Source organism: Babylonia areolata, chromosome 29 (assembly GCF_041734735.1).
Source record: "Babylonia areolata isolate BAREFJ2019XMU chromosome 29, ASM4173473v1, whole genome shotgun sequence".
Classification (NCBI taxonomy): Eukaryota; Metazoa; Mollusca; class Gastropoda; order Neogastropoda; family Buccinidae; genus Babylonia; species Babylonia areolata.
The window spans coordinates 31088532-31104902 of record NC_134904.1 but is presented as its reverse complement, the minus strand read 5'-3'; the positions used below and the strand labels follow the sequence as shown (position 1 = coordinate 31104902).

At 46.1% G+C, this 16371-nt stretch overlaps 1 protein-coding gene across 1 annotated transcript in view; it reads left to right on the top strand.

Annotated features, from left to right (window-relative positions):
• Positions 1–16371, top strand: part of LOC143302325 (uncharacterized) — a 28494-nt gene that overhangs the window by 6941 nt on the left and 5182 nt on the right. The window contains exons 5-7 of the mRNA XM_076616940.1: positions 2864–3165; positions 5790–5894; positions 9722–9963. Of these exons, the coding sequence (XP_076473055.1) occupies positions 2864–3165; positions 5790–5894; positions 9722–9963 (649 nt within the window). The remainder of the gene's footprint in view (positions 1–2863; positions 3166–5789; positions 5895–9721; positions 9964–16371) is intronic.

Below are 16371 nucleotides of genomic sequence, written 5' to 3'. Positions count from 1 at the left end.
TCATTTGTGCGCGTGTTCGTGTGTTCGTCTCCCTTCCCCTCCTCTCCCCTCCTCTCCCTTTCCCCTCTCCCTTCCTCCCTCCTTCTCTCTCCCACCGTTTTTTTTTCTTTTTTTTTTTGCTGCCCCATCATCTGCACCGTTTCAGTGGCATTACTCCCACGCCGCTCATTTAGATTCCCCCATACACGGCCACACCCGGGTTCGTCCGTTGCAGTTCCAGCGTTGGCAGTCCACAGGGAACCATCGATGTTAGGTTGCCAGGAGGCCACACACCAGAGGAGACCCTGCACTGCTGCTGAGTCACTTCGGTGGTGTTCAGTGGCGCCTGTTCTGTTTTAACGTACTTAGGACACCACCTACTAAGCCCCCTACTAACGATAATAATGGCTTAGTCGCGGAGCCAGACTTAGTGAGCGTCCCTCCCAGAGTGCAGACCGCCACCACGCCCCTCAAACAACAGCCCCCCATGAATCTGCCGACACCGACGACATTGACAGGACTCACCCCAAGCACGGAAGTGGAGGGGTATCGAAACTGAGGTCACCATGAGAGCAGGGCATGAAAGGCCACAGGCTTTGAGACTATTTTGTTTATATTGATGACGATGAAGGAGGAGGATGATGACGATGTTGCTATGGAGGTCCATTTTGGTTTGGGACTACGTGACAAGGCTGTAATCTACGCTTCCTGTCATAATGATATCCCGGCGTTAACCAGGCCCGAGAGATACAGACACTTGCAGTGTTGGTCAGATAGTTAGAGCAACACACCCAAAGACGCATCCTTGAAGTGGATGACACTCGACTGTGTGGTCCCAGTCTCCCCATTTAAGCCCACAGCACACTCAACTCTGGGTAGGAGCCGGCCACGGGCCGAAAAACCCACCTCCGCTGGGATTCGAACCCGCGTCCTCCCAGCCGTCAGTCCGCGACGCTAACCACTTCGTCACGGCGGCTGGTCTCTCCCCCTTTTGGCTCTATCGTTCTCTTGTGTGCTCAGTTCAGTTCCGAATTGAAGCACTTGAATCTGTTGTGATGTGTGTCTGACATGTCCCTAGTCCTTCTCGCTCTGAACTCTTGAGATGAGTTCGGAGTTAACGTCGTTTTGAAAGAAGGGTTTTGCTTTGCCTTTGGTGCCGAGCGTTGGCAAGAGAAGGGTCGCCGAGCCAGCAAGCGAGCTGTTGAGTTCCCTCTTGGACAGTCGTGGGGTTCGATTCCTGTGTGACCCCCTTCTTCCTCTGTGTGGGTCTGTGTTTTGTGTTCTCTCCTGGGCCAGTGGTGTGCCTGATTCCTGGTGACAGATTTGTTCCCTGTGACTTTTTCCTGTGGGTTTCCCCTGTCTGCCACCCCAACGGAACTCCAGGATTCGTCCCTGCAGTGGTTTTCATTCCCCTTCAGCCCTCTCCATTCCAAATTCCCTCACTTCCACTCCTTTCCCCGACCTGATATTTCCAACGTCCTCACCCACAGTCCCTCATCCCGTTCACCCTCTCCGATTCTGCAGACATGCGACTAAAGCCAGTTCAGTGACGCTGGCCTTCAACGGACAAGCTTGAGTCGGGTTCAAGTGAACTGACATTTTTTTCGTGTAGGTCTGTGCTGCCGTTACTAGAGCCTACTGTGTCGTGGTCATGCTGCTATGGTGTAACCAAAGGAGAGTGTTGCTGTAGTTAAGCGTTTAAATTTGTGTGTCTGGACCAGGGTATTCAAAGTGCACAACAGTAAAGAATTGAGCTGAATTATCTATGTCTCTGTGTTTTGTGTTGTCGTGGTGTTAGTCTGGGAAGGTGCGGGGGGTGGGGGGGGGGGGTCATGGGCAACCCCTTATGGGTTGTGACAATGGTGGAGATGCGGGGTAGTCATAGGTTAGTTAGGAGGGTATGGTAGGGAGGGTGTCCTTGTTTTGTGCATCCCATCAATTGGTTCCTTGTATTGATTTGAAAAACAGTTGAACATGAGTGACTTGCGATTCTGTAATAACAGGGTGAACTGTTTGCTTGTCTTGTTTATAACTACTTCCGCTGAGAGCACTCCTTCTGACTGGTTTCTAGGGAGAGCAGGTCATAGGGCACAGTACAGTAGATTGATAAAGTAGGTATCTTGAGCATCTTGTCACTATGCTGACTAGGGAGCAGGCCGCAAACGCTTCCACACCAAGGTCAAATACAGCTGCTGCCATACGGGATGACGTGGGTCTTTCCCCTGTTGCTGTAGTTTAAGTGTTTAAATTTGTGTGTCTGGACCAGGGTATTCAAAGTGCACAATAGTAAAGAATTGAGCTGAATTATCTGTGTTTTGTGTTGTCGTGGTGTTAGTCTGGGAAGGTGGGGGGGGGTTCATGGGCAACCCCTTATGGGTTGTGACACTGATGACAAATTAAAAAAAAGCCTCCCCCCACCCCATGCATACATGCACACGTTAAGACAATAGGGTATTGCACAACGCTATTTACAAATAAGAAACATCCAACAATTAGATGGTAAATATAACTAAAATAAAATGCACACACAGGCACTACTGAACACCACCAAAGTGACTCAACAGTAGTGCAGGGTCTCCTCTGGTAAGTTGCCACATGGTGAGCTCACATTCACAGTTCCCTGTGGACTCACAGTACTGAGACTGGTACAGGCGAACCCACGTATGGCTGTGATTGAGGTTGGTGGGTCTCAGAATGAGCAGCAATTTAGTAATGCATCTGAAATGGGGTATATCATAGGAAGCAATATCTATCTGTGTGTGTGTGTGTGTGCGTGCATACACACGAGTGCATGTGTGTGTATGACGGAAAAAAACATTAAAAAACCTGATTGAATAAACAAATAAACGTGCCTTGTTAAACACAATATTTTCTACCGTTTCAGCGACTACGTGCTATGACACTGCTTGCCCTGGCCACTTTTCGCTCTCACTCAGGGAGAGACTGCGGCAGGTTCTCTCTGCACGCGCTCCAATTCCTGCAAAGTACCTTGAGGCGATGGCGTCAGCAGCCCGGCCCGTGACGCCACACAAGTATATTTTCGTCACAGGCGAGTCGTCCAACCATTACCAGGAAATGCAGGCGCTGCTGAATTCCTCGTTCGAAAATTTATTTCCTCAAATGAAGGGAGAGAATTACACTTTCGTGGTGTACAATCTGGGCTTAACCCCAAAGCAAAGAAATCAGGTGAGGCGATGAATACATTTTGTCCAAGCTTTTAAGACTGGAATTGGTCGATGTGTATGTGTGTGTTGTTGTTGATGTTGTTATGAGTGTGTGATAAGACAATGGTTCTTTGTCTCCATGGCCATTCATTAGCTGAGTACAAAGGGACAGAAGGAGTAGCGGGTTGGGTGAGATTTCACAGCGATTAATATATTTCTTTATTTGAAATATTAATTTAAATGAACAGAACCATTTACAACTATCATTGCTCTATTTCTCCGTGCCAGGTTTGCTTGTAACATGCCAGAAGGCTGTCTTTGAATTCCGATACAAAGCCGCTCTCGTGCCCTACTCCTTGGCACATCCAAACAAGACCGAATCCGTGTTCCGTTAGTGTTTTCTTGATGTGGAATACCTAATTCTGCTGAGAGAGAGAGAGAGAGATATATTTATCAAGCAATCAATATACAGTAGGTCACTCTCTCTCTCTCTCTCTCTGTCTGTCTGTTTCAAACCGTTCATCTCTACCAAAATTAATTAAACAAAGGCAGGCAGACAGAAAGAGACACAGAGAGACACAGAGAGGGACAGAGAGAGAGAGATATAAGTACTGACACACTGTAACGTTGTCACCTAGTCTATCTGTCTGTCTTTCGTTGTACTTTTTCCGAGTCTCTGTGGTTTTGTTTCTCTGCCCATTAGTCTCTATCTCTCTCTGCCAGTCTGTCTGTCAGTGTGTCAGTACTTATCTCTCTCTCTCTCTGTCCCTCTCTGTGTCTGTCTCTGTGTCTCTTTCTGTCTGCCTGCCTTTGTTTCTTACCAGTCATCAGTCTCTTTCTCTTTGAAATGAGTGGTGGTACTAACAGAACTGCAAGATTTTGTAATTTTGGTACAGATGAACGGTTTGAAACAGACAGACAGACAGACAGACAGAGAGAGAGAGAGAGAGAGACCTGCTATATATTGATTGATTGATAAATCTCTCTCTCTCTCTCTCTCTCTCTCTCTCTCTCTCTCTCTCTCTCTCTCTCTCTCTCTCAGCAGAATTAGGTATTCCACATCAAGAAAACACTAACGGAACACGGATTCGGTCTTGTTTGGATGTGCCAAGGAGTAGGGCACGAGAGCGGCTTTGTATCGAAATTCAAAGACAGCCTTCTGGCATGTTACAAGCAAAACTGGCACGGAGAAATAGCGAGCAATGATAGTTGTAAATGGTTCTGTTCATTTAAATCAATATTTCAAATAAAGAAATATATTAAGATCGTAAAAAACAAGGCATAAAATCTGCTTTGCCAGGCTCAGATTGAGAGTGCTTGGTCTGATTGCCAACAGAAGATTCAGATGGAGTAGCGTCCTCTTGCCCAATGTGTGGTGAAAGCCCAGAAGATTAAAATCATTTCATATTTAACTGCAAAAGATACGAAGAACTGCAAAATAATTGTACCCTTTTCAATACAGCTCCAGCACACAGAAAAGATTTGTTCGGCATACTGATGACAAAAAAAATAATAAAGATATGATACTCTCACTCGTAAAGGTGTATTCGAGGCAGTAAATGTGTGTTAAACGTCTTCTATCGGCCCAAATACTCACTTAAAACAATGAAAAACTTAACATTGGTTCTATCAGGGGAAAAAAAGCAAAGACAAAAAGGAAGATTACATTTGGATGGTCAATTTCGACAATGTATTTTTATGATGTGCTCGTATTGGTATGATGTGTTTCGATGTTACAGGCTTGAATAATTACTACATGTTTTATATGTACTTTGTTATGCGATCGTATTGATACGATTCACATGCTTAGATAATGATCATATGGATTATATGTATTTTGTTTCCTGTGTACTGTCCAAACCTTGGAGACGAACGACTGGGAAAAATGGCACAACACCCCCCTGCCACATGGACTTTATAAGCTAATGACAAAGTACCAAAGTGTCGCCTATCCCTTAGTAGTTTATTTTGCTTCAATTCTGTTTTTACTTTGTGTTCCATTATATCTGTTTTGCACTATTTTTGTTCTGATTTGGACCTGCTATGTCACAAGAGATCTGCAGTTAATGACATTAGTATCAGTATTCAGTTCAGTATTCTCTCTCTCTCTCTCTCTCTCTCTCTCTCTCTCTCTCTCTGTGTGTGTGTGTGTGTGTGTGTGTGTGTGTGTGTGTTCATGATCAACCACATTTTCTAACTTAGCCCATTAAAATTCCACTGGTGACATGGGATAGCCCACCAAAATACCACAGGGATACCATGGGTGACATGGTATAGCCCATCTAAATACTACTGGGAACATGTGGCAGCCCATGAAAATACCACCTAGATACCACTGGGATACCACTGGGAACATGGGACAGCCCATCAAACTACCACTAGACCCCAAGTAGTTTTCTTGTGGTAAGCCCATCTGTGGGATCCCGGCAGAAACCCGTGTAGGTCCCACTTAGTAACCCCATTGTGAATCTTAGTCGGGCCTACCTGTATCAGCCTGACTGGGGCCCATTTGACTGACCATGTCAGACCCATATACGACCCATTTGGCTCTGCTGTCTGGGTATTGGCAAAGTGGGTCAGGTGCATATCATCTCATTTCATGGTGGAGGGTCGCAAAAATGTTTGCATTGCATAATTATGTTACAGACAAAGAAGCATTGTCGTTGCACTGTGATTGATTTCCCTTTCGCCGGGCTGCCAAGCTTTTTCAAGAATCTCAGATGTTACGTGTGGAAACCTATTATAGTGGCCGTAAGTACGTGTGATATAGACTGTCAAGCTTCTCAATTGCTATGTGTGGAATTTATTTTATTTATTTATTTATTTTTGTTGTTGTTGTTGTTGTTTTAATAGCGGCCGTAAGCGTTTGCGACATAGTTTGTCAAGTTTGTCCAAATCTTACTTGTGGAAACCTTATAGCAGCTGTAAGCATTTATGCCAGTCAAAATTATCAATACCCGTGGAAACGTATCATGTCCGTAAGTATGGGTAGCTGTTAGTATGCATGAATACCTTTATAGCGACCGTGTGTATGTAGAGAAAACTTTTATAGTTGACCAGAATATGTGTGAAAGCCTGTAATAATGGTCGTGAGAATGCGTATGATGGCCGTAAGTGTGTGTAGAAGCCTTTTATGATGGCCATGAGTATGTGTGGAAGCCTCATGTACTGGCTGTGAGTGTGTGGGGAGAAGCCTCTAATGATGGCCATAAGTATGTGTGGAAGCCTCATATAATGCCTGTGAGTGCGTGTGGGGAAGCCTCTTATAATGGCTGTGAGTATGTGTGGGGAAGCCTTTTATAATGGCTGAGAGTATGTGTGGAAGCCTCTTATAATGGCTGTGAGTGGGTGTGTGGAAGCCTTTTATAATGGCTGTGAGTATGGGTGTGGAAGCCTCATATAATGGCTATGAGTGTGTGGGGGGAAGCCTCTTATGATTGCCATGAGGATTTGTGGAAGCCTCTTATAATGGCTGTGAGCATGTGTGGGGAAGCCTCTTATAATGGCCATGAGTATGTGTGGAAGCCTCTTATGATGGCCGAGAGTATGTGTGGAAGCCTCTTATAATGGCTGTGAGTATGTGAGGGGAAGCCTTTTATAATGGCTGTGAGTATGTGTGGGGGAGCCTCTTATAATGACTGTGAGTATGTGTGGGGAAGCCTCTTATAATGGCCATGCGTATGTGTGGAAGCCTCTTATGATGGCTGTGAGTATGTGAGGGGAAGCCTTTTATAATGGCTGTGAGTATGTGTGGGGGAGCCTCTTATAATGACTGTGAGTATGTGTGGGGAAGCCTCTTATAATGGCCATGCGTATGTGTGGAAGCCTCTTATGATGGCCGAGAGTATGTGTGGAAGCCTCTTATAATGTCTGTGAGTGGGTGTGTGGAAGCCTCTTATAATGGCCAAGAGTATGTGTGGAAGCCTCTTATAATGGCTGTGAGTAGGTGTGTGGAAGCCCTTTATAATGGCCGAGAGTATGTGTGGAAGCCTCTTATAATGGCTGTGAGTGGGTGTGTGGAAGCCTCTTATAATGGCTGTGAGTATGGGTGGGGAAGCCTCTTGTAATGGCTGTGAGTATGTGTGGGGAAGCCTCTTATGATGGCCATAAGTACGTGTGGAAGCCTCATATAATGGCTATGAGTGTGTGGGGGGAAGCCTCTTATGATTGCCATGAGGATTTGTGGAAGCCTCTTATAATGGCTGTGAGCATGTGTGGGGAAGCCTCTTATAATGGCCATGAGTATGTGTGGAAGCCTCTTATGATGGCCGAGAGTATGTGTGGAAGCCTCTTATAATGGCTGTGAGTATGTGAGGGGAAGCCTTTTATAATGGCTGTGAGTATGTGTGGGGGAGCCTCTTATAATGACTGTGAGTATGTGTGGGGAAGCCTCTTATAATGGCCATGCGTATGTGTGGAAGCCTCTTATGATGGCCGAGAGTATGTGTGGAAGCCTCTTATAATGTCTGTGAGTGGGTGTGTGGAAGCCTCTTATAATGGCTGTGAGTAGGTGTGTGGAAGCCCTTTATAATGGCCGAGAGTATGTGTGGAAGCCTCTTATAATGTCTGTGAGTGGGTGTGTGGAAGCCTCTTATAATGGCCAAGAGTATGTGTGGAAGCCTCTTATAATGTCTGTGAGTGGGTGTGTGGAAGCCTCTTATAATGGCTGTGAGTAGGTGTGTGGAAGCCCTTTATAATGGCCGAGAGTATGTGTGGAAGCCTCTTATAATGTCTGTGAGTGGGTGTGTGGAAGCCTCTTATAATGGCCGAGAGTATGTGTGGGAAGCCTCTTATAATGTCTGTGAGTGGGTGTGTGGAAGCCTCTTATAATGGCTGTGAGTAGGTGTGTGGAAGCCCTTTATAATGGCCGAGAGTATGTGTGGAAGCCTCTTATAATGGCTGTGAGTAGGTGTGTGGAAGCCTCTTATAATGGCTGAGAGTATGTGTGGAAGCCTCTTATAATGACTGTGAGTAGGTGTGGAAGCCTCTTATAATGACTGTGAGTAGGTGTGGCAATTTCGTAAAGTGGCCATGAGTGCGTGTGCGTTGTGTATCAGCAACTCATCACCAATATTTTGAACTTCTGTTGTTTTTTTACCAGTGTTTTGAACGTTTCTTTTCTCAATGTTTATGTAGTTATTTTTGTGTGTGTGTGTGTGTGTGTTTTTTTTGTTGTTTTTTGTATAGATAGATAGATAGAGTAATATATTAGATAGATAGATAGAAGAATATTCATACGTGTGTTTTTAATTTCATTGATTTATGAAGTTGTTGATTACGTCAGTTGGTTTATTTCCCGAGCTACTTCTTTATCTCTGTCTGTCTGTCTGTCTGTTCGTCTCTCTGCCTTTCCGACTGTCTGTCTGTGTCTGTCTGTCTCTATTTATCTTTCTGTCTGTCTTGTTTGACTGTCTACCTCTGTATTCTTTTCATTTGTCATTTGGTTTCTTTAACTACTGACATCCACGGCATCTGTCTTCTATTAACTTTGGTGACGTTTTCATGCAGATTACTGTTAGAAACCGTTTTTAACTCACTCAGTACGACCAGTCCTCTCTTCTCCTCTACACAGACCCCTCGGATGTCCAGTGGGTGTCTGAATGACCCAACCTTTAGCTTCCGTCGTCAGAAATGTGGTATTTTTTGTCAACATTCACCTCTTCAATATAAGAGCGTTCCGCTTGCAATATTTTGATGATGGTAATTGGGATGAAACGCTGTTAACGTCGTCTCTTTCGCCGTTCGTATGGAGAGAGTTAAATTGTTGTTCGGGTTTGTTGGCTTGTTTGTTTCTTGTAGTTCTTGTTGTTGGTACTGGTGTTTTAGTTTTTGGTTTGGGAACTTTTTGCGTACTTTCTGATACTGATTGCAGGAGATAGAGATAAGAGATCATTTTGGGTCATACAGTAAGTGGCCATGAGGATCTGATAAGTTATAGGACAGCAGATATTGGTGAATATACTGTGTGTGTGTGTGTGTGTGTGTGTGTGTGAGAGAGAGAGAGAGAGAGAGAGAGAGAGAGAGAGAGAGAGATCTATCTTAAGTTTAACATCTATTCACTGGGAGTGTTATTAGACGGGTGTGTTCATGTAATGTCTCTCTCTCTCTCTGTGTGTGTGTGTGTGTGTGTGTGTGTGTGTGTGTGTGTGTGTGTGTGTGTGAAGGAGCATGTAGGTTATATTGTGCATGCGTGTGTTAGTGAGTGCGGAGATGTATGTGTGTCCTTGTAGGGGAACTGATACATGTGGATTGATGTGAAACGTCGGGAGAGTCCTCTCACAAAATGTGAGAATATAGCGCGCGATAAGAATGATTCGTAAGGATTCATCACGCTTGTGATGATGATGATGATGATGATGATGATGATGATGATTATGATTCTTTTTCTTTTTCTTCCTCTTCTTCTTTTTACCACAAACAGCATTGTTATCAATGTGTTATGGTTTGTTGGTTTTTTTTTTGTTTGTTCGTTTTTGAATTACTTTTTTTTGTTGCCGTTGTCGTTGTTGTTGGTTGTGGTGGTGGTGGTGGTGGTGGTGGTGTACGCACTATGTCATTTGCGTGTCTGTCCTGGGTAGTCGTTACTGGAGAAGGCTGAGTACCTGGTGTGGATGGATGCTTCCATTCGGTGGCAAGAAACGACCCCCGTGCTGAAAATGTTCTCCCGGGCGAAATACCACGGCTACCAGACGCGGGAAAACGGTGGATCGATCGCCGTTCGTACCCAAGAGGGGATGGCTAAGTTCTTCGGTGACGAGCTGTGTCAGTACTCCCCTTTCGGGGAATTGCCAACAGGGTTGATGTTCCTCTACAACGACAGGTGAGGCTGTTTGAGAGGAAACACCGCGACGTCGGAGTTTTTAAACATAGTGGAAGGGAGCGGGCCGGGAGGAGGGGTGAGGGGGGGTAGGGCCAGGACGAGGGGGATGTTGGGGGGGCGGGGGGGGGGGGGGGGGGGGGGGGGGGGGGTCGGGGGAGGAGAAGGAAGATGAAAACGAAAGTACCACCTGGAAAGATAGGATACGACAGATAGATAGCTAAAGGTGTGGGAGAGAGAAAAGATAAATGTAACAAGCAACATAAAACCCCAAGAAGAAGGCGATTTTTTTTTTTTTTTTTTTTTTGGCGTGGATAACTTGGGTGGAAGAATCTGGAATTAGTTTGAGGTTCTAGAAAAATGCAGTACTATTGCATTGCATTGTTTTGTTTTGTTTGTTTTTGTCGTCGTCGTCGTTTTTTATTTTTGCATTGCATTGCATTGCATTGCATTGTATTGTGCATTGTGTTGTATTGTATGTCATTGTGTTATGTTGTATTAGTTTGTATAACGTTATATTGTATTGCATTGCATTGCATTACCTTTGTTGTCACAACACATTTCTGTGTGAAATTTGATATGGAAACTAAAAAGCGCCTATCCTCGGTCGGAGACCAAGCTCTAAGCGCTTTACAAACGTGGGGTCATTTGCACAACAGGCTGCCTGCCTGGGTAGAGCCGACTAACGGTTGCCTCTTGGCGCTCATCATTCGTTTCCAGTGTCATTCAGTCATATTTCAGGCACGCACACATACACACTCAGACATGTAATATTTCACGTGTATGACCCTTTTGTTATTTACCCCGCCATATAGGCAGCCATACTCCGTTTTCGGGGGTGTGCATGCTGGGCATGTTCTTGTTTCCATAACCCACCGAACGCTGACTTGGATTACAGGATCTTTAACGTGAACACGAAGGGGATTCAGGCACAAGCTGGTCTGCACATATGTTGACCTGGGAGATCGGAAAAATCTCCACCCTTTACCCACCTGGCGCCTTCACCGAGATTCGAACCCAGGACCCCCTGAAAGTCAAACGCTTTGACCATTTGGCTATTGCGCCCGTTGCTCCTTCCAGGGAGAGCACCTCGCCACAGTGCAGCGCCTCCTCCAACCCTTTCATCCCTGTCTGCATGTTTATCTGTTTCCTGTGGAAGTGCGGTTTTACTATTCTTTTAATGTAAGCCCTGTTGTTGCCGTGGGATATCTAACATACACTGAGTGCATGCTGTACACACGGCCTCAGTTTATTGTCTCATCCAAGAGACTACCATCCAGACCGCCACTGACGCTCTAGTGACAGGGGAGATGGTGGTAAAAAATATCCTGGTCCTAACTTTGGACTCCATTTCTGATAGGTCATCATACACCCCTTTTAAACGTCGGACATGATAGGGTGAGTTTCGCATATGTCTCACTGTCTGTCTGTCTGTCTATCCATGATTATATCTCCGCTAATCACGCGCATGTTCTTTAACTAGCACTAGCCACGCTCAAATTTGACGTGATGCCCAGCCGAGTCATGCATTGAGTGAACACTTTACTTTATTGACTCACTTGTGTAAACAAAGTGAGTATGTTTTCCGTGTTTGGTTGTCTGTGTTTGTCTGTGTGTCCATGGTAAACTTGAACATTTCCATTTTCTCTGGAAATACTTTCTCTGCCAATACCAAATTTGGCTTAAACATAGCATGAAAAAAAATCTTCGCAGTCATGCCAATAATAGGTTGTAAGTCTCCCGAAATAAGCAGTATTTCCGTATCAGTAACAGTTTTATTTCGTTAAGTTGCGTTCCGAAATCCGGAAATTCTAAAAATCGCTTCCCACTACCTTGGTGGAAGGTAGGCCATGGTTATGTTTGGTGAGAAGACGTGACCTCGTTTTGCGTGTTCACAATTTAATTAAAGGAAAGAAATAGAAATTCTGGGCAGAACACATACAGTGAAACTAACTACACCATCGACGTGTTCACTGCATAACAATATCCTAAAGTGGACACAGAATAAACTGAAATGAACATAAAAGAAAAATTGAAGCGATCGTTTCTTCTGCAGCTCCTTGTCGACCGGTTTGTGCAGATCTAGAGATCTACCATGTGTTGCGATGTGCTGTGAAGCGATGGCAACGTCTGCTTTTCGGCCGAAATAAAAGAATAATCGCGATATAATGAAACACACAAAAAACGTGATTTTTCAAGGGCGCTGTTATGTCCAATACAATCACATCTATTTATCCCTCAAAGACGAAAATGACAACATTCGTTTAAGTATTAAATTCAGTACAATGACGTCAGATGCGCCACAACAATGGGGGTTAGGTGCTGTCCCGCCACGACCTGCCTTTTTCTATGAGTGTATGAAGATTAGGAGAATATCTGCTTGCTTGGGAACAGAACATGCAGAAAAAGATTATATATATATATATATATATATATATATATATATATATATATATATATATATATTCCTTTTTTTCTTTTTTTTTTCTTTTTTTTTATCACATTTAATATAGAACACTTTTAAAGATTCCTTAATCTCTTTTTTTTCTCTCCTCATGATCCCTTTACTGGATAAAGCGCGAATGACAAGTGAGTCATGAGGGCTTTGCCTCTTGTTCAATAAGGATTCTGGGCTGAAGGAGCCGTCACAAGAGCCGTTTCAATCGTGTAGTCGCGAAGCAGTTTGTAGTACACGGTTCAACCTTAACGTTTGAAAAACACAGGCTTGCCACCAGATGGGCTAGATTTACAATAACATTATATCATTGTTGTTGGTGGTGTGCGGTTACGAGACCTAACGATCACCAGATAGGTTCAAAAAAAGAGAAGATATATATATTATGTCACGTCAGATAGATATATCTCCTACTGTTAACCTGGATCCCAGTACTACCTGTCACAGGGTCGAAATGCTGGCGACTAAACCTGCACCCCCACCAGTCCTCTCAGGAGGATGGTGAGAAGGGTGGCTAGACACCCCGGTGGAATTAAATGACCCATCAAAGGGCGCCAGCTCTGGAGAGCTACCTGCGGCCACCTAGCTAAGGGAGTAAACCCTGACAGAAAATCTGGTGTGGGGCCCCTAAGGCGGTTGGGTGGCAAACTTTGTCACTTTTCGGCAGCTCCTACGGCCGCGTTGGCACCAAAATGTAACAGCCTTGCTGTTCCTTTGGATCTGTCAGCGAGGTGGAGAGGGGGGACAAGCTGCATGGGCAACAGCCTGTCTTCCATATTACATTGCCCAGGTTTATATCCGTCCATCCATCCACAAACACCTTGCACCTTGCACCTAAAACCTGGAGAGGACACTCCAGCTTCGCTACTAGCACTAGCGTCGGAACAACACGTGAAGCAACAGTTACTGGTTATAAGTTAGTGCTCAACTGGCGTAGAGCGGACGCCAGGGGTTGCTTCTGACAGTGGGAGGGACCCTCGCGTCCCACTGGACAGCTACCGCCCGCCCAAGCTGGGCAGCCCCAAGCCAGTTAGGTGCTGTCCCGCCACGACCTGCCTTTTTCTATGAGTGTATGAAGATTAGGAGAATATCCGACAAGCAGGTCGTTAATTTCCGCACTAGGCAAAAAGAAAACGTCAAGAAACGGATCAACAATGAAACTGGCCTGTTGGAATGTCCGGACAATGATGCCTGGGCTCTCCCAAGATCTGAAAGACATCAGCGACGCCAGAAAGACGGCCGTCATAAACAGCGAGCTGAAGAGACTAAATGTGGACATTGCCACTCTACAGGAAATATGGCTGGCTGACTCAGGAACACTAAAGAAGAGGGACTACACCTTCTTCTGGCAAGGAAAGAGCTCTGATGCCCCAAGAGAGTACGGAGTAGGCTTTGCCGTCAGGAACAGCCTGCTGAACATGATCAAACCAGGCAGCGGCGGTTCAGAACGACTATTAACTCTCCGCCTCAACACCCTCCGAAGACTATGTCACTCTCGTCAGCATATATGCTCCAACACTGTCCGCATCTCCAGACGCCAAGGATGAGTTCTACGAAAATCTCGCATCAACCATGAGGAACATCCCCAGGACAGAACAACTTGTTCTCCTGGGCGACTTCAATGCCAGAGGTGGTGCAGACGATTCGTGGCCCTCCTGTCTCGGTTCCTTTGGAGTGGGGAAAATGAATGAGAATGGACAGCGACTACTTGAGTTTTGTGCCTGCCATGAACTGTGTATCGCCAACTCCTTCTTCAAGATGAAGCCCCAACACAAAGTCTCCTGGAGGCACCCGCGCTCAAAACATTAGCACCAACTGGATCTGATCCTAGTAAGACGAGCTGCCATCAAAAACCTTCTCCACACTCGCTCTTACCACAGCGCAGACTGCGACATGGACCACTCTCTGGTATGCTGCAAGATCAGACTGCAATCAAAGAAGTTCCACTGCTCAAAGAAACAAGGAAACTCTCGCATCGACGTCAGCAAAATGTCTCAGCCAGACCTTGTAGAACAGTTCGCAGAGGCCTTTGAGAGAAAATCCGATGCATTGCAGCCCAGAGACTCTGCCACATAAAGATGGGAAACGCTACGAGACACCATGCACCGCATTGCTATGGCTACCTTTGGGAAGAAAACCGTGAAGTCCCACGACTGGTTTGAGGCCAAATTATCAGAGATGACTCCCAGTATTGAGGCCAAGCGCACTGCACTCACCGAGTACAAACGGTCACCCAGTGAGAAGAACCTGCAAATCCTCAGGGCCGCCAGGAGTAAAGTTCAGTTTAACGCCAGGCGATGTGCAAATGAGTACTCGACAGAGCTCAGTGAAGATATACAGAATGCTGCTGAAAGAGGCAACATCCAAGGGATGTATGATGGTATCAAGAAGGCACTGGGACCAACACAGAGCAAGACTGCCCCCCTCAAATCCTCCACTGGGGGAGTAATCAACGATCCTAGCCAGCAGATGGAGAGATAGGCAGAACACTACTCCGACCTCTACTCCACAGAAAACATGGTGTCCAACTCAGCCCTTGATGCCATCAAGTGCATGCCGGTCATGGAAGAACTTGACGCAGAGCCAACTGAGGACGAACTCAGCAAGGCTATTAACAGCCTGACATCAGGCAAGGCACCTGGCAGTGACGGAATTCCCCCAGATCTAATTAAACACTGCAAGACTACTCTTCTGCATCCTCTGCACACAGTCCTCTGTCAGTGCTGGAATGAGGGAGCTGTACAGCAGGACATGAGGGACGCCAAGATTATCACCCTCTACAAAAACAAGGGTGAAAGGAGCGACTGCAACAATTACAGAGGCATCTCTCTTCTCAGCATTGTAGGCAAAGTCTACGCTCGGGTCCCCCTAAATCGCCTGCAGAAACTGGCCAAACGCGTTTTAACCGGAATCACAGTGCGGTTTCCGAGCAGAGAGATCTACGGTAGACATGATCTTCTCCCTTCGCCAAATCCAGGAGAAGTGCAGAGAGTAGAGGATGCCCCTGTATGTCGCATTCATTGACCTCACCAAGGACTTTGACCTAGTCAGCAGAGATGGCCTTTTCAGGGCTCTTCGAAAGATCGGCTGACCCCCAAAACTGCACAGCTTGATTGAGTCCTTCCACTCCAACATGACAGGGAAGGTGCAGTTTAATGGTAACCTCTCCAAGCCCTTCGACGTACGCAGCGGTGTCAAACAAGGCTGTGTCCTCGCCCCCACCCTATTTGGAATCTTCTTTGCTCTTCTCCTGAGACATGCGTTCAGCACAGCGCTAGAAGGGATCTACCTGCGGACCAGATCAAATGGCAGGCTCTTCAATCTCGCCCGCCTCAGAGCAAGGACAAAAGTCCGCGAAGCCCTCATCAGAGACATGCTCTTGCTGACGATGCTGCAGTTGTGACCCACACTCAGCGGGACTTGCAGTCACTAATGGACCGCTTCTCCCAGGCCTACAAAGATTTCGGTCTGACCATCAGTATCAAGAAGACAAATGTCCTAGGCCAAGACACTCCATCTCCACCAACCATCACCATTGATGACTACGAGCTTGAAGCCATCCATCAATTCACTTACCTTGGGTCCACCATCACCGACAACCTCTCCCTTGACACCGAGATCGACAAGAGGATCGGGAAGGCAGCCACAACGCTAGCCCGCCTCACACAAAGTGTGGACAAATCCCAAGCTGACCACGAAGACAAGGATGGCTGTATACAACGCCTGCGTCCTCAGCACTGTGCTGTATGGCAGTGAGGCGTGGACCACACATGCTCGGCAGGAGAAAAGGCTCAATACCTTCCACCTGAGAAGCCTACGGCGCATACTCCGCATCTCCTGGCAAGACAAGGTGACAAACACCGAAGTCCTGACTCACGCTGGCCTCCCGACCATGTATACCATGCTGAGGCAGCGTCGGCTGCGCTGGCTGGGCCACGTTCGCCGCATGGAAGATG